Source organism: Nyctereutes procyonoides, unplaced genomic scaffold, assembly GCF_905146905.1.
Source record: "Nyctereutes procyonoides isolate TBG_1078 unplaced genomic scaffold, NYPRO_anot_genome, whole genome shotgun sequence".
Taxonomy (NCBI): Eukaryota; Metazoa; Chordata; class Mammalia; order Carnivora; family Canidae; genus Nyctereutes; species Nyctereutes procyonoides.
In genome coordinates, this window is record NW_026575125.1 from 114,060,010 (window position 1) to 114,076,705 (window position 16,696).

Consider the following 16,696-nt stretch of genomic DNA (forward strand, 5'->3'; position numbering starts at 1 on the left):
TAGGTTGCATGCTAACTTGTTCTTAATGTATAAAAAGAAAATAATATAATTATCTCATAATGAAGTAGATACTTAACTGACCTTGAAAGTTAATACTTCTACTTGTGCAGGCTTATTGATGACATTTGGGCTATGAATAGGAGTTCTGACACACAACGCCAAGGTACAAGAGAAATTCCAACTCAAATGTCTAATATGGAGCTCTGACATGTAGAGAATGTGGAAGTTCTCACTCCCGGCCTCACAAGAAAGATGCTGAGCAAACAGAAAAGCAATGACTTTGTTTAGACCCAGAGAACTGAGGTCATAGGGCAGACTGCCAGCCTAAAATGCGGAAAGACAGGTGCCTACAGAGTATCAGAGCAGAGATCAGGTTACTTAAGGCTGAAGCTGCTGGAGCCAATTATTGGTAGGAACACTTAAACGGTGGTTTTAATGAATTACTCGAGGCTGGGTGTAGACTTGGTTGAGAGTTAAAAACTCCTGGGGGACCAATCTTTAGGGGAGGCCTACATTTTCATAGGTTTTGCCTCTAGAAACCCACCAGATTCTCACAGGGAAGATCAGTGAAAAAGTCCCTTCTGTTTCCTGAAGAAGATGGAGAAAAGCAACCATTCTAAAATACACCCCCTGTTCTCTACAACAAAGGCCTGCCTTCCAAGGGAAATTACTTACCAGAGCCAGTCCTAATCTGGCAGAGGGGTTATTTGCTAATGCTACTCCCCTCTAACCTTCCTCTATCACCTAAAGGTTGGGGGGGGGGAAACTAAGAGATGCTTCTGAAGAACACAGGCCAGGGACTCAGGTGTACTAAAACTCTGGGAGTTAGTCATAAGATGACCAAATGCTTTCCCTCCCTAATACCTTGCCACAATGTCAACAGGACTCCAGGGTAATAGTGGATTAGAACCTAGAAAGCTGAATAGTAGACTATATAAGAAGGAGTTCTCAGGGAAACCCAAAGATAACAAAGGGGACCAAAAAAAAAAAAAAGCAAGGATACTGAAGGAAACTGAACTGTCACCTAAGCTGCAACAAATAAACACAGCTCAGCTCCTAACCAAATTAACATAAAACCTCAAACTAAAAGCCTAATTAACTTGGTTCCTATTACTCAATACATCATTCCTTAATTTTATTTTATTTTTTTAAAGATTTTATTTATTTATTCATAGAGACATACACACACACACACACACACACACAGAGAGAGAGAGAGAGAGAAAGAGAGAGAGAGAGAGAGAGAGAGAGGCAGAGAAGCAGGCTTCATGCAGGGAGCCCCCGACATGGGACTCGATCCAGGGTCTCCAGGATCCCACCCCTGGCTGCAGGTGGCGCCAAATCACTGTGCCACCGGGGCTGCCCTCATTCCTTAATTTTAACCAAAAATTGCAAAGTATGCGAAAAGGCAAGAAAAAAAACACAGTCTGAATAGTCAAAGCAAGCACAGGAATGAGAATTAAATATGATACTTGTTCTAGAATTATTAGATGGGGAATTTAAAATAACCATGAATTATATAGAAAGATTCCAATGGAAAAAGGAGACAACATGCAAGAACAAATCAGTAGTCAAAATCAGATACTACACACACTGGTGGTTTCCAGCTTATAATTTTTGCTATTATCTCTAATCATATTTTTCCTGCCCTTATACCTTAAAATGTCCAGCACTATAGTTTTATTTTTTATTTTATTTTTTTATTGGTGTTCAATTTGCCAACATACAGAATAACACCCAGTGCTCATCCCATCAAGTGCCCCCCTCAGTGCCTGTCACCCAGTCACCCCCACCCCCCGCCCATCTCCCTTTCTACCACCCCTTGTTCGTTTCCCAGAGTTAGGAGTCTCTCATGTTCTGTCTCCCTTTCTGATATTTCTCACTCATTTTTTTCTCCTTTCCCCTTTATTCCCTTTCACTATTTTTTATATTCCCCAAATGAATGAGACCATATAATGTTTGTCCTTCTCCAATTGACTTATTTCACTCAGCATAATACCCTCCAGTTCCATCCATGTCGAAGCAAATGGTAAGTATTTGTCCTTTCTGATGGCTGAGTAATATTCCATTGTATACATAGACCACATCTTCTTTATCCATTCATCTTTCGATGGACACCGAGGCTCCGTCCACAGTTTGGCTATTGTGGACATTTGCTGCTATCAACATCGGGGTGCAGGTGTCTCGGCGTTTCATTGCATCTGTATCTTTGGGGTAAATCCCCAGCAGTAGCACTATAGTTTTAGTAGAAATTTGAGGGAAAATATTTTCATGAATGTTAGCAGTAATGGAATAAGCAGAAACAGAAGGAAATAAGAAAAACACAGTGTCATTCTCCAATATCTCTACCGAAGATGTATAAACTGAATCTAATATTGATAGAATACGAGATAAACTCAATTTGAGTGACAGTGTACAAAATATCTTATAATCCTGAAATGTGTCAAGGGGATTAAAAACAAGGTAAAATCAAGTAACTATTATATATATGTGGCAATCAAATGTCAAAGTATTATTGTAGACTGAATCCATTTGCTATAAATGGCTTTAGAGAGATAATTGGCCAAGCTTGAATAGAATAATAGGATTGGATAGTAGTATTTTATTGATGTTAATTCTTGATTTTGATGGTGGTATTGTCATTATGCACAGAATGCCCTTGTTTGTAGGAAATATGCACTGAAGTATTGGGAAGTAATGGGCATCAGGTAAACAACTTACTTCCAAATAGTTCAGGAAGAAAAAAAAAATCTCTGTAATGTAATCACAGTTTTTCTGTAAGTTTGATATTGTTTGATAATAGAAATAATAAAAATGTATATGTATAAAATATGAAAAATAATAAGTCAGTAGTGTAAGCAGAGGAATGAAATCTCTGAGAAAGAATAAAAAATTATGGAAATTAATAAAACCACAGTGTAACAGAAATGAAGAATGCCTTTGATAGGCTCATTGGTAGACTGGTCATAGGTGAGGAAAGAATCAGTGAGCTTGAAGATATGCAAATGAAAACTTCCCAAACAGAAATGCAAAAAGAAAAAAAATTTGTGGAAGAAGAAAAAAACAAAAGAGAATACCTAAGAACAGTGGAACAATTGCAAAAGGTGTAACACTAGCATAATGGGAATACCAGAAGAGGAGAGAAAGGAGAAAAAATATTTGAACTAATACAGGGTAAGAATCTTTCAAAATTAATGACAGACAATAAACCACAGCTCCAGAAAGCTCAAAGGACATCAAGCTTAATAAATACTGAAAAATCCACACGTAGGCATATCATGTTCAAACTGAAGAAAAACTAAAGACGAAGAGAAAACTTGGAAGAAGTCAGGGGATGGTGGTGGTGGCATTTACCTATGGAGGCATAAGGAGAATTACCTCAGACTTCTCATCAGAAACTATATAAGCAAAAAGAGTGCAATAAAATACTTGAAGTGTTGAAAGGAGGAAAAAGACATAGAATTCAGTACACAGTGAAATTATCCTTCAAAAGTGAAGAAGAAATAAAAATGTTCTTAGCTAAAGACTGACAGAATTTCAAACTAGTAGATCTACCTTGCAAGAAATGTTAAAACTTCTTCGCAGAAAAGGAAAGCGATGCAGGTTAGAAACTCAAATCTATAGAGAGACAGAAAGAGATGGAATAAATGAAGGTAAAAAAAAAAAAAACCTCTTGTTTGTCTTAATCTTGATCTAAAATACATAAAACTATCTTTCAAACCAATAATAGCAACAATGTACTGGTGATTATTGAGCATAAATAGTGAAATTAAATGACAGGAGAGAAGAATTGAGAATACTATAATACAGTACCTGCACTGTACATGAAGCCATATAGTGTTGTTTTAAAGTAGACTTAAATTAGTTATAAATATATATATTACAAATTCTAGAGAAACCACTATAAACATTTTAAATAAGTATAACTGATATCTTAAAGAGAGGACATAGAATCATATAAAATGCCCAATTAAAACCAGAGAAGGTAGAAAAAGAAGAAGATAAAAAAGGAAACAAAGAACAAATGCAATGGATAGAAAACAGTTACAAACATGGTATATTAATCAAACTATATCAGTAATCACTCTAAATGTGAATAGTCTACAAAAATGAATTAAAAAGCAGAGGCTGTCACAGAAGATATGACATTTTGTCTACAAGATATTCATTTTAAATATAAACACAAATAGATTAAAAGGGATGGAGAGAAATATACCATGCTAACACCAATCAAAAGAAAGATAGAGTAGGTATATTAATTTCAGATAAAGCCAACTTCAGAGCAAGGAACATTATCAAGGATAAAGAGGAGTATTACATAATGATAAAGAAGTCAATTCTCCAGGAAGACATAAAATTTCTTAAGGTCTATGCAGCTAACAAGAGTGTCTCAAAATATCTGAGGCAAAAGCTGATAGACCTATAATGGAGAAATGGACCAATCGATTACTCTGTTTTTGTTTTTTATATTTTATTTATTTATTTATTCATGAGAGACACAGAGAGAGAGCGAGAGAGGCAGAGACACAGGCAGAGGGAGAAGCAGGCTCCATACAGCCTGACGTGGGACCCAATCCTGGGACTCCAGGATCATGCCCCGGGCCGAAGGCAGGCGCTAAACCCACTGAGCCACTCAGGGATCCCTGGATTGCTATATTTGAAGACTTCAATACTATTCTCTCATTAATTGATAGACTGAGCAGCAGAAAATCTGTAAGGATATATAGTTGAACAGAACATCTCCATCAACCAACTCGATCTAACTGGCATCAATAGGCTACTTCATCCAACAGCAGCAGGATACTTTCTTCTCAAGTTTACATGGAACATTCACCATAACAGTCTACTGTCTGGTCCACAAAACATACCTTAACAAATTTGAAAGAACAGAAATCATATAATGTCTGTTCTCAGACAACAAAATTAGATCATAAATCAATAGCAGAAAGACAATTGGAAAATCCCCAAATATTTGAAGATTAAACAACACATTTCTAAACAATACATGGGCAAAAGAAGTTTCAGAAGAAATTTAAAAATATTTTGGACTAAATGAAAAAAATAACTTATCAAGACTTATGGGTTGCAGCAAAAGCAGTGGTTAGAGAAAGATTTATATATAAGCAATGAACAACTGGAATTCGAAAACACAATACCATTTATATCAACACCAAAAAACATGAGATACTTAGTCATAAATCTGACAAAATATGTACCTATATGAGGAACACTACAAAACCTTGATGAAAGAAATGCATGAAAATCTAAATGGAGGGATATTCCATGTTCATGGACAGAAGATTCAATATTTGTTATCATTTCTTCTCAACTTGATCTACAATGCAATTGCAATCAAATCCCAGCAAATTATTTTGTAGATATTGACAGAATGATTCTGGAGTTTATATGGAAAGGCCAAAGACTCAGAATAGCAAACACAATACTGAAGAACAAAGCCAGAGGACTGACACTACCCAACTTTAAGATTTACTTTAAAGCTACAGTAATCAAGGGAGTATGGTATTAATGAAAGAATATACAAATCAATGAATGGAAGAGAGACCAGAATTAGACTCATAGAAATATAGTCAACTGATCTTTTCCAAAGGAGCAAAGGCAATTCAATGGAGAAAAAGGAGTCTTTTTAAAAAATGGTGATGGAATGATTGGATATCCATATGCAAGAAAAAAAAAAGAATCTAGACAGACCTTACACCTTTCACAAAAATTAACTGAAAATGAATCATAGACCGAAATGGAAACTGCAAAAAAAAAGGAAACTGCAAGACTATAAACTTCTAGAAGTTAACGGGGTAAATCTAGGTGAACTTAGGTTTGCTGAAGACTTTTTGGAGACAATGCCAAAAGCATGATCCATGAGGAAAAAATTACTAAATTAGACTTTTTTAAAATTAAAAAATTCTGCTCTGTGAAAGACACTCTTAAGTGAATGAAAAGAGAAGCCAAAGACTGTGAGAAAATATTTGCAAAACACTATCTGATGAAGAGCTGTTATCCAAATAACAAACTATTAGAACTCATCGATAAAAAAACAACTTAATTAAGAAATGAGCAAAAGATCTGAACAGAGACCTTATCAATGAAGATATACAGATGGCAACTAAACATAAAAAGGTGCTCAACATCATGAGTCATTAGGGAATTGCAAATCAAAAGAACAAGATTCCACTATACAATTATTAGAGTGTCCAAAATTCAAAACACTGATAATACCAAAAGCTTGTGAATATGTGTAGCAACAGGAACTCTCATTCATTGTTGGTGGGAATACAAAATGATACAGCCACTTTGGAAGACAGCAATTTCTTACAAAGCCAAATATAGTCACCATACAATCCAGTTATTGCACTCCTAGATATTTACCCTAATGAGCTGAACACTTACATCCACACAAACCTGCAAACGAATGTTTACAGCAGATTTTTTCATAATAGACAAAAACTAAAAGCAACCAAAATGTCCTCCAATTGGTGGATAAACAAACCATGTACATCAGATGATAGAATATTATTCCTCAATAAAAAGAAACATGCTATCAAGTCATGAAAAGACAGGAAGAATCTAAAATGAAGACAATATGAAAAGGCTCTATACTGTATGGAACCAACCATATGACATTCTGGAAAAGGCAAATCTATGGAGACAGTAAAAAGATCAGTGGTTGCCAAAATCTAGTGGGTTCAGCTGATGTATGTAAGTGGAGTACAAGAGATTTTTAGGAGAGTGGGATTACTCTTTTTTATCTTTAAATTTAATTTAAATTCAATTTGCCAACATACAGTATAACGCTCGGTGCTCATCTCATCACATACCCTCCTTAATTAATGCCCATCACCGGTTACCCTATCACCCCACCCCCTCCCCTTCTGCAACCCTTTGTTTGCTTCCCAGTTAGGAGTCTCTCATTGTTTGTCTCCCTCTCTAATTTTTTCCCACTCAGTTTCCCCTTTCCGCTTATGATCCCCTTCCCTATTTATGCTGAGTGAAAGAAGTCAATCAGAATAATTCTATATACTATAATGGTGGATGCATTATGCATTTGTCAAAACCCATGCACTGCACAACACAGAGTGAACCTATAGGTAAGGAATGGACTTTAGTTAATAACTATGTACCAGTATTGACTCGTCAATGACAACAAATGTAACAATATTATTAGACGTTCATAACAAAGGAAACGGGTGGGGGGAGTATCAGGGAACTGATATGGGAACTCTCTCCTATTGCCTCAATTTTCCTGTAAATCTAAAACTGTTCTAAAAGATAAAGAGTATTAATCTTTAAAAGTTTTTTAAATATCTAGTTCAAAGGAGAGGTCAAATTGAGGAGAAATTGTGTGAGGGAGCGTCATGAAAGAAGTGAAGCTTTATCTGGGTCCTAGAGGATACATAGGGTTTCTAGAATTAGAAAGGACAAAGGCCATTTCAGCTGGGATTGAGGCATGAAAAAGACTCAGAGGGCTCAAATTGCGAAGGAGCAGGAAATAACACAGAATAAATCAATGCAAAGACAACAGGCAGCAACTTAATGGAAGCTAGGGGCCAAGACAAGGCTAGAAGTGCTGAAGCATCAATTCCAATATCAGATAAACATAGGCATGGGCGCAGACTCGATTTGAACTGGGTCCTCAACACATATTCACTCATTCATTCATTCACTCAATATTCATTCAATAAGCACCTGCTATGTTCCAAACACTGTGGTAGGCACTGGGGACAAGTGAATAAAAGAAACAAAGATCTCTGTTCTCAGTGAGCTTACATTCTAGAGAGAAGAGACAGCCAGAACTTGCATGGTGTTTTCAAGAAACAGCAAAGAAGCCAGTATGGCTGGAATGGAGTGAAGGGGGAAGTAGAAGGTGAGATAGCTAACAGAGGCCAGAATAAATAAGCACTTTGGCTTTGACCCCGAGACAATCAGGGAACAACCGGAGGGGTTTTGAGCGGCAGAGTGCCTTGGCTGACACCTGAATAGGGTCACTGTCTCTTCTGTGTTCAGAATACACAAGACAGTAAGAGTGGCTGCCGGGAGACCAGCAAAGTTTTTGCTGTCATCCAGGTAAGAGAAGATGGGGGCTTGGAACATGGTCTTAGCAGTGCAAGTGGTGAAAAATAGATTGTAGACTCTGAAAGGATTTGCTCATGGGTTAGGTGTGTGGTGGAAAGGCTAACAACCACTCAGTTTTAGGCCTGGAGAACTAACTTAAAGAGTTGCCAGTTACTAAGAGAGAGAACATATGGGAGGAGCAGGCTCACAAAGAGGACTGAGCTTGCATCTGGCTTCAGCTAAGCTTGTGTTGAAAGGGGGCTTTGCAAGAGCTAGAGATCAGAACAAGACTAAGAGCAGATACAGGAAGTGAAGCTAGTCAGGTATTCATTCATCAAACATTTCCTAAAATCAACCACCTTGTGCCAAGGATACAAAGAAAAATAAGACATCTTTCCTGCCTGGAAGCAACTCACAGTCTAATGAGGGAAACAGAAATATAAATAAGTGATTGTAGTACATTAAGCATCATAGGAGAGGTATCCGACATTTACTGACTCCCTGCCATATGCCAAGCAGTGTGGTGACGAAGCAGGACGTGTGTACAAAGTTCTATGAGAGCACACACAAAAAAATCCGTAAAGACATTCACAAGGGTTTTCACCGCAGTGTGACATCAGGGAGTTGGCAGTAGCCTAGAAGCCCATCACTAGGAAAATGTATCATCAGTAAAATCTATGAAATACTCAGCAGCAGTGAGAAGCCAAAAACTAGGTGTACACACAGCAACGTGGATATAACTCAAGAACACAGTATTGAGTGAAAACAGTGAGAAACACATTTCCAGTCCAATATCATCTCTTTAAATGTAAAGGCATACACAAAACACTGCAAGTCTTAAGTTATCAAGGATCTAGATCAACACATCGCAGTTGGTATCTAGAAGAAGGATGAGAGTAGGTATTAAGACAATGAAAAAATAATAACATAAAATAATAAAAATAGGAAGGGTTAGCAGTGACTGATGATGCTAATGTGCTAAGAATCGAGGAGCAAAGTTATTTTTTTTGGTTGTTTTTGAGGAGCAAAGTTAACTCAACTCTCTGCACCTGAGGAAAAATAACTAGCTAATAGGAATCCATCCGAGGGGTGCCTGAGTGGCTCAGTCAGCATCCAACTCCTGATTTTGGTTCAGGTCATGATCTCAGGGTCCTGGGATCAAGTCCCCAGTCAGGTTCTGCACTCAGTGTGCAGTCGGCTTGGGAGTCTCTCTCTCCCTCTCCCTCTGCCCCTCCCCTGGTCTCTCTCTCTCTCTCAAATAAATCTTTTATTCATTCATTCATGAGAGACACACGGCGGGGGGGGGGGGTGGAGACAGAGACACAGGCAGGCTCCATGCAGGAAGCCTGACGTACTGGATTCTGGTCTCTAAGATCAGGCCCTGGGCTGAAGGCAGTGCTAAACTGCTGAGCCACCTAGGCGCCCCTAAAATAAATCTTTTAAAAACGGAATCCATCTGATAACCCTAAGGAGAAGGGTAGTCCTGGGGAACCAGATGTGTGTGTAGAGACATGGAGGCATGAAGTGACTCATAGATTCACGGAACAGCACCAGGTTTAGCAGGGCTTGTAGAAGTTTTGAAGAGCTGATAATGTCTGAAAGCCCTGGATGAACTGAACAACACCCTACATGTGGATGGTATAACCATTCGAGTCAATCTGTCCCCTTTAAGTACATTGGGGTTAAAGAGCAGGCTCCGCTCCCATCCAGCCGTGGTGAGATTCTCTTTCCGTCACCCTGCAGTCTTCACAGCTTGTGACTACCCCAGAAACCCTATTCCAATGGTTCATTTTTGTGTACTGTGGCCTCAAGGAATGTGGCCTTTGATCCACTGCTTTAAAACTGGAGCCCCACCCCTACTGCTCTGGCTAGGAGTAGGGTGGGAAGGAAAGTGGAGGCCCAAGCATACCTCTAATTCTGGGGCACCTGCCTGGGGCGGTTCACCCAACCTCCACCAACTCTCTCTGGTCACATTCCAGCTGGAGTCACTTCCCAGTTCTGACCACCCCTGCCCCACCCAGACTGGGTCCTCGCCACTATCATAGGTGTATCTAATTCTTCACAGCCCTTATCGCAGTTGCAACTCCACATTTACTTTTCTGATAATTTATGTCCATCAATGCCTCTACGTTTCTAGGTGAAATGCTGGCAACTTTTCTCTTTTTATTCCTCGCTAGCACTTAGCACAGTGCCTGGCATATAGTAGAGGCTCAATAAACTCCTCCGTAGGATACAGGCCTTCCAAAGGAAACCTAGGTCAACGTGGATGCAAGCTCGGTGCAGAAACAGGAATAAGAAAGAGCTGAGGTTTGTTGTACTGTGTGTGTGTGTGTGGGGGGGTAAAGAGGGAGAGCTGCACCGAAAACAGGCGCACTGGCCCCTGCAGAGAGGTCACCTGACTGCTGTACACATGCGCACACTCCACCCTCTTATACAGGGTGGGCATACAGTAGGGGCCAAACAGCAGGAAAATAAATTGCAAAGAAATTTAACGGGTGTTTTAAGACATTTTTTTTTTAAGTCAAGTATGGAACTGAACCGAGGGAAGGGAAGTACACGGGTCAGTGCTGGGTCTGAGGGCGGACTGACACTTCCAGAGGTCCTGACGCAGTCCGCTGCCCTCAGAGGGCACAGGATGTAGCCACAGGACAGCCCAAAAGCTCTTGCGGAGGGAGCGGCGTTACTCTCACCTGCTGCCTCCAAGGGTCACACAAGGCTGGGTCACCGTGGAGGCCACTGTTACTAGTTCAAAGTCGTCTTCAGTGTGATTCTTCACCTTTAGGCTTGTCCCCTCCTCCACTGCCCCACTTAAACGAACCCTCCAACCCAAGGCAGCCCAGACTCGGATAAGTGCATACACGTGACGCTACGGGAGCACCGTTCCCACGCCTCTGCTTGACCTTCTACAGGAATCGGCGCTCTGGCCCTCGCCGGGCGACGCCGCCTCGGCCAGCGGCGCAACCTGTCACCGCCCTTCCCGCCTTCCCGCCCTCCACCGAGCCCGCGCACGCCCAGCCCGCGCGCCTTACGTTCGGCCCGGCCCCCAGCCGGTGCCTCAGCAGCACGCATGCGCGCGCTCCTGGGCCCGCGGGGAGAAAGAGGGCGGGACCGTGGGGCCAAGCCCGCGGGGGGAGGGGCGGTGTCGGTCACGTGACGCGGTTTCACTGTTTACACGCGGAGCGGTCGGAGCTTTCGGCCTCAGTCAGGCGCTCGGCACCGTTTCGGTTTCACTTCCGGTGAGGGGCCGCCTCCGAGCGGGCGGTGAGCCGACGGCGAGCGCGGGTGGCGGCGGTGACGGCGGCGCCGCTGCCGGGGGGCGTGCGAGAGCGCGGCGGCGGCAGCGGCGGCGGCGGCGGCGGCGGCTGGGCCTCCTGCGCCCGCAGCCCACCTCTCGGGGGCGGGCTCCCGGCGCGAGCAGGGCTTTCGAGAAGATGGAGGAGCTGGTGGTGGAAGTGCGGGGCTCCAATGGCGCTTTCTACAAGGTACTTGGCTCCAGGGCAGGCCCCATCTTCGCCCTCCTTTCCCTCCCTTTTCTTCTCGGCCTCGGCGGGAGGCAGGCCTGGGGCCCTCTTCCCGAGCGCCGCTCCCGGGGGCCAGGGAGCACTCGTTGGGATGTTGTTTGGGAGAGAAGGACCGGACTTCGGGCCTGTAGGAAGCCCCTCGAGCCCCGCTGCCTCTCCTGCGAGAGGCCCCGGTGCCTGTGGGAATGAGAGCGGGCAAGGAGAGGAAGGTGTCCTCTCGGGAGCAGACGGAGAGCCGGGGATGGCCGAGGGCCGGCAGCAGGTACAGGATCCTGGCGGGAAGGGCCGGTATCCGCGCGAACTGCCGGCGACGGCTTATTTCCCTTTCCTAAATATCCTCTCCCAGTGGGATCCGGGCCTGACGTGTGGGTAGTTGCTGAGTAGCGGGGGGCGCTTCCGTCGAGCCGCCTCCTGCCTTGCAAAGAGGTTTTGAGATCTCCTTTGGCTTCTCTTTTCCGGTCCAGCATTGGGACTTCGGAGAGCTCCACTGTTCAGGGCAAGGGGTGTGGAGAAAGAGTAGTAAGAAGCTGTAGTCCGTACCGACTCACAATGGCAACTGATTTTTGGATTTCAGAAGAGATTTTAGATCCAAAAGTTTCCGGAAGACCCTGACATAACCGAGTAATGCATTAGAGAAGTTCGTAGTCTTAAATATTCGCGTTCCCTCTCCCTTGTTGTAAATGCGGCCAAATCCAGGAATTCAGATGCTTCAGCATCTAAAAGCATTATAGCAACTCTGCTGCTTAAGGAAAAAAAATTTAACCCTCCAAAGGCCTTGAATGTATGCCACGAAACTTCAGGCAATTAACTGAGAGTGCATTATTACTAGAGAATTTTAAATCGTGAGTAGAGATAATTGTGTTGTGCTCCAAGTACTTGACTGTCTTCTCTGAATGTGTAATGTTGCAGTCGACGGTATTCAGGTTTTAAATAGACATGCATAGTATTACTGTGGATTTTTCTTTTTTACGTTACACCACTGCAGATCACCTAATAGCTTAGATTTTCAAAAGGAGGTTTAGAAATATGTTGATGTATCGGTTCTGCATCTGTTGATACATACTTACTCTAGATCTCATGATTTATAGACTCTTGTTTTCTCTTAAATGTTCCTCTGTAACTTCTGTAGGTAATATCCCACCTTAGTACAGTATTTTGGCAGTAAAAGGTACATATGGAAAGAAGCATGGAAATTAGCTATTGTTGTCCAACACAATTCTTAAATTTCTTATAGCATGACTTACACGTTTCAAATGAGACCCGTTTGCAATGGGAAAATTAACAATTGACTTCATGTTTACCAGTTCTGTGGAGGTATTTGGAGATCAGCATATTTCATAAGTGGGTAAACTATGTAAACTGTTCATACTTTGAGCCAAAAGATAAAACCTGTAGCGGTAAAAGGAAGAAACCCAGCGTTTATGTTAACATTCTCACCAATATAAAACTGTCTCAGTTGACTCTGCAGTCAAAATTTTGGTTGTATTTATTTCGGTGATCCATAGTGATTCCTACTAGTTAGTGTAGAATCATGTGGTTCCTAGATTAGTAGTTTTGCTCACTAGATTTGTGGTACTAACTGTAATAAATATAAGTAGGGGTTAATGATTGAGCAGTATTCTAATAGGCCTGTAATATTTGCTAAGATTGGACACCACTGTTAACGTCTTCCAGTGGAGTTTGCCTGCTACAGGAGGGGCTAGTAAGTAGCACATGGTGGTGTTGAAGGACATACTGTTCTCTTCCAGCAGCAACGAATGATTTGCTCTGGTGATTTTGCCTGCAAGGTGATTGGAATATAATAAGAATCCTCTATCTTTCCTATTAATCCCCCATTTTATTTTATTTTATTTTTTTTAATCCCCCATTTTAATTGTCTTTAACAAATTTGCTTAATTTGAAGATGAATAACAAAAATGGATTGTCCATTAGTTCCTTGAGGAGAAATGTGAAACTTGGTCAAATATGTGTGGAGAAAAAAAAAACAAAAAAAAATATGTGTGGAGAAATTGCTATTACATTTACTTAAAGTTTATTTTTCAGAAAACTTCGAATGGTCTGTATTGGTAGAAAAAGGTTCAAGTTTTTATAGGACTCATTGTTGTGAGTTACAAAAGTAAAGCAAAAAGTAAACCAAGTTGCTTATCCAGTGAGATGGGCAAAAAATATGGGAAATGAAAGACCAATAAAAAATGAACTACTGTGGAGAAATGTTACATTCATGAAAAAATAGGGACCTGTTCATCAAATTGATAGAAAAGCCTTTAAAAAACTGAACAACTCAGATGGCTTCAGTATTAGTGAATTCGACTTTGATTTGCCTAACAGAACCACCATATTGCAAGGAATGATTCCCCATCTTCTGAGCACATGGTCCAAGTTTACAGTATAAACTGGATAAAGTATACTTGGGCATATGTGGATTCTTTCTTTGCAAAATAACTAAAGCTCAGGATTCAGAATTAACAGAACCATGAAACCTAAACCCTAAGATTGGACAGCTCATTTCTATTTTTCCTTCTGTTTATTCTTAAACACTTGAAAGTTAGATTTAGTAGTTCTCAGAGCCACTACTTTTGTGCTTAGGTATTACTTTGACTTAGAAAGTTAGTCTGTACACCTTAAACTCTTATGTTATTTAAGACGTGAAGTCCCTTGGATAAACCTCACAAAATCTTTACGAAGTGTTTCCTAAATGCATAATGTTGAAATAAGGTCTTTATTCTAGGGACATCTACCTAAAATAGTATAGTGTTTTGAGGTTTTTTTTATGTTGGGGGTTTCTTTGGAGGGGGGACTTGAATTTTGGTGCACTGAGAATGAAAATGAATTTAATAACTCCATTTTATATATAGAATGTATGTCATTCTGATATGAATATACTAGTATATCCTGATTCTTAGGTTTTAGGTACCAGTATGAAAATTGCTGAAGATGCATAAATCATGTGTTGGAAACATAAGGTTTAACACCTTTTTGTTTTCTGAAAATACAGTGACTGATACCTGATTCGTTATTGTAATATGGTGTGAGAAAGCTAAATTGTATTATTTTTAGATTTTCATCTAATATATCTTATGTTTTTAAGTTTGATATCAGGATAGCTTTAACATGGTGAGTAATATTATGGAACTAGCAGCTACCTATGACAAAATGTACAATCAGGAGGAAATATTTTTAAGACATTAGTGGCCTAGCATGTCACGTTAGTTACCTAGCCTGCTAGAAATCAGTGTTTTACCACAAATAAACTTGCGTAAGGCATTATTCGTGTTTTCTCTGAAGTCTCTAGATCTAACTTTGCATGCAGATGTTATTATGTACTTCAAGGAAGTGAATTATTCAGGTCAACCACATCTTTTTTTCTTCCCCAAGTCTAACTTTTTAATGTTTGGTGTCTTTGTGGAAGCATTGTTTTTCCCCCATTGAACTGTGCATTTTCCAACTTCATGGTCACACATTCTGAAAAACCTCCAAATTATTAATTAAATGCAAAATTTAGTGATACAATAATTGAGTTTCTGATTCCTGTCCACTGTGGGAAGGTGCACCTGAGATGACTGCAGTCATGATCACAATAACTGAGAGCTTTCTAGGTGCCAGGCACTATTCTAGACATCTCTAAATAATTTACTTAATCCTCTACCACAATCCCGAGGTCCTGTTGTTATTTCCACTTCATAGATGAAGATGGAAATGTACAGAGAGATTAGGTAAGTGGCTTACTACTAAGCAGCAGAGCTAGTAAGGGTCCTCCGATCTGGAATTTGAGATCAGATAGATTGACTTCCTGAAATGATGAAATTTAGCTTGAGAAAATGAACTGCATTTGATTTCCTGCCTATTTTCATATTTCATTATAATCCTTAATTATATTTTGTTGCTGTAACACCTCCTTAGCATTCTTTACAGTTGGAAGGTGATGCTGCCACTTTTTAGTATTGATGCAAAGATGTCATGACCTACTCAGCTTACCTGTCTGCCTCCTCTTTTATTAACTCTCACAACTTGATGTATTATACTGTATTTCATCATATGAATGCCTACTAAGGAAAGAGAAAGTTGACAATCTCTGACCTTGCTATAAAATCTGCTTTTGTTATTTTGGAAGCACATGAGAACTGAAGTATTGAAAAGTTAGAATACACACACACAGGAAAGTTCATACTATTCTCTCTCTCTCCCTCCCTGTGTGTTGTCTTGTCTGGATGAATCAGAAAAGAACGCATTTTTCTCAGAATTTGTGTTAAGTGCCCAAGTAAAGTCAAGTATTCCTGGACCTGTGCGGTGTGGTTTGAAAGGTTGTTGATGCTGTTAATTGTGCTTTTCCCTCTCCATTGTTCATTCCTTTATGTTGTTAGTGCCTACAAAGGTGACAAAGTGGTAACTAATTTTATATGTGAAGCCTTGGGTTTGAATTATATATCCCTATCCTCTGGTCCTGTGCGTTTTCTTTAAGAGGGACATTTTGCAGTGCTCTGCATTTTTTTTCTAATGAGAGTTGTCTTTACACTACATGTGTTGTCTTTGGTGATAATGTAGTAGTTGTAGTCAGTGGTGGTCAGGGGCTTATATTGAAATTTTGTCTGTACAAGTGCTCTTGTGACCAGTGACTCATTCATGAGTTTACTAAGCTAAGGGGTATGAGATTGACGGTGAGGGTTAAGAGTTCACCCAAATAAGGATGGACTTTTTAGTTTCATCAATCCTCATAATGTAATGTTTGAATTGGATTACTCTAGTCATTGCACACTTTGGTAAGTATGATTTTGTGATTGCTTCTTTGATCTATTTGCCAATAAGTTGGGGATCACATAATGACTTTTTGATTTGTTTATTCTCCTCATGAGGAGCCTATATCTTTCTGCACTTTAGCACCTTTCTCAAACCCCAAAGATTTTTGTTACGTTTTTGTCTTCTCTGAGTCTGTAAACAACCTTCTAGTATTTCTTCAAGGAAATAGCCTTTTCTTTTTGTATCCCAATTTTTAAGTCTTTTTGTGTGTGTGTGCTTTAAGACGTAGCTTTCTCAACTGCAATAGTATTTATAGTTCTGCATCTTTTATAAAATACGCCCCTCTCTGCTTTACCTCCCATTTATTTAGTGCC

At 40.4% G+C, this 16,696-nt stretch overlaps 1 protein-coding gene across 10 annotated transcripts in view; it reads left to right on the forward strand.

The window, feature by feature from the left end:
- The first annotated feature begins 11,234 nt into the window (after positions 1-11,234).
- The window catches only part of FMR1 (fragile X messenger ribonucleoprotein 1), a 38,636-nt gene continuing 33,174 nt past the window's right edge, over positions 11,235-16,696 (forward strand). For 6 of the 10 annotated variants that reach the window (XM_055337831.1, XM_055337834.1, XM_055337835.1 and 3 more), the window contains exon 1: positions 11,237-11,549. In XM_055337831.1, coding sequence (XP_055193806.1) covers positions 11,499-11,549 — 51 coding nt within the window. In that variant the 5' untranslated portion in view covers positions 11,237-11,498. Of the gene's footprint in view, positions 11,550-16,696 lie in introns of all 10 variants that reach the window. The other 4 variants (XM_055337829.1, XM_055337830.1, XM_055337833.1 and 1 more) reach the window with 2 other exon arrangements.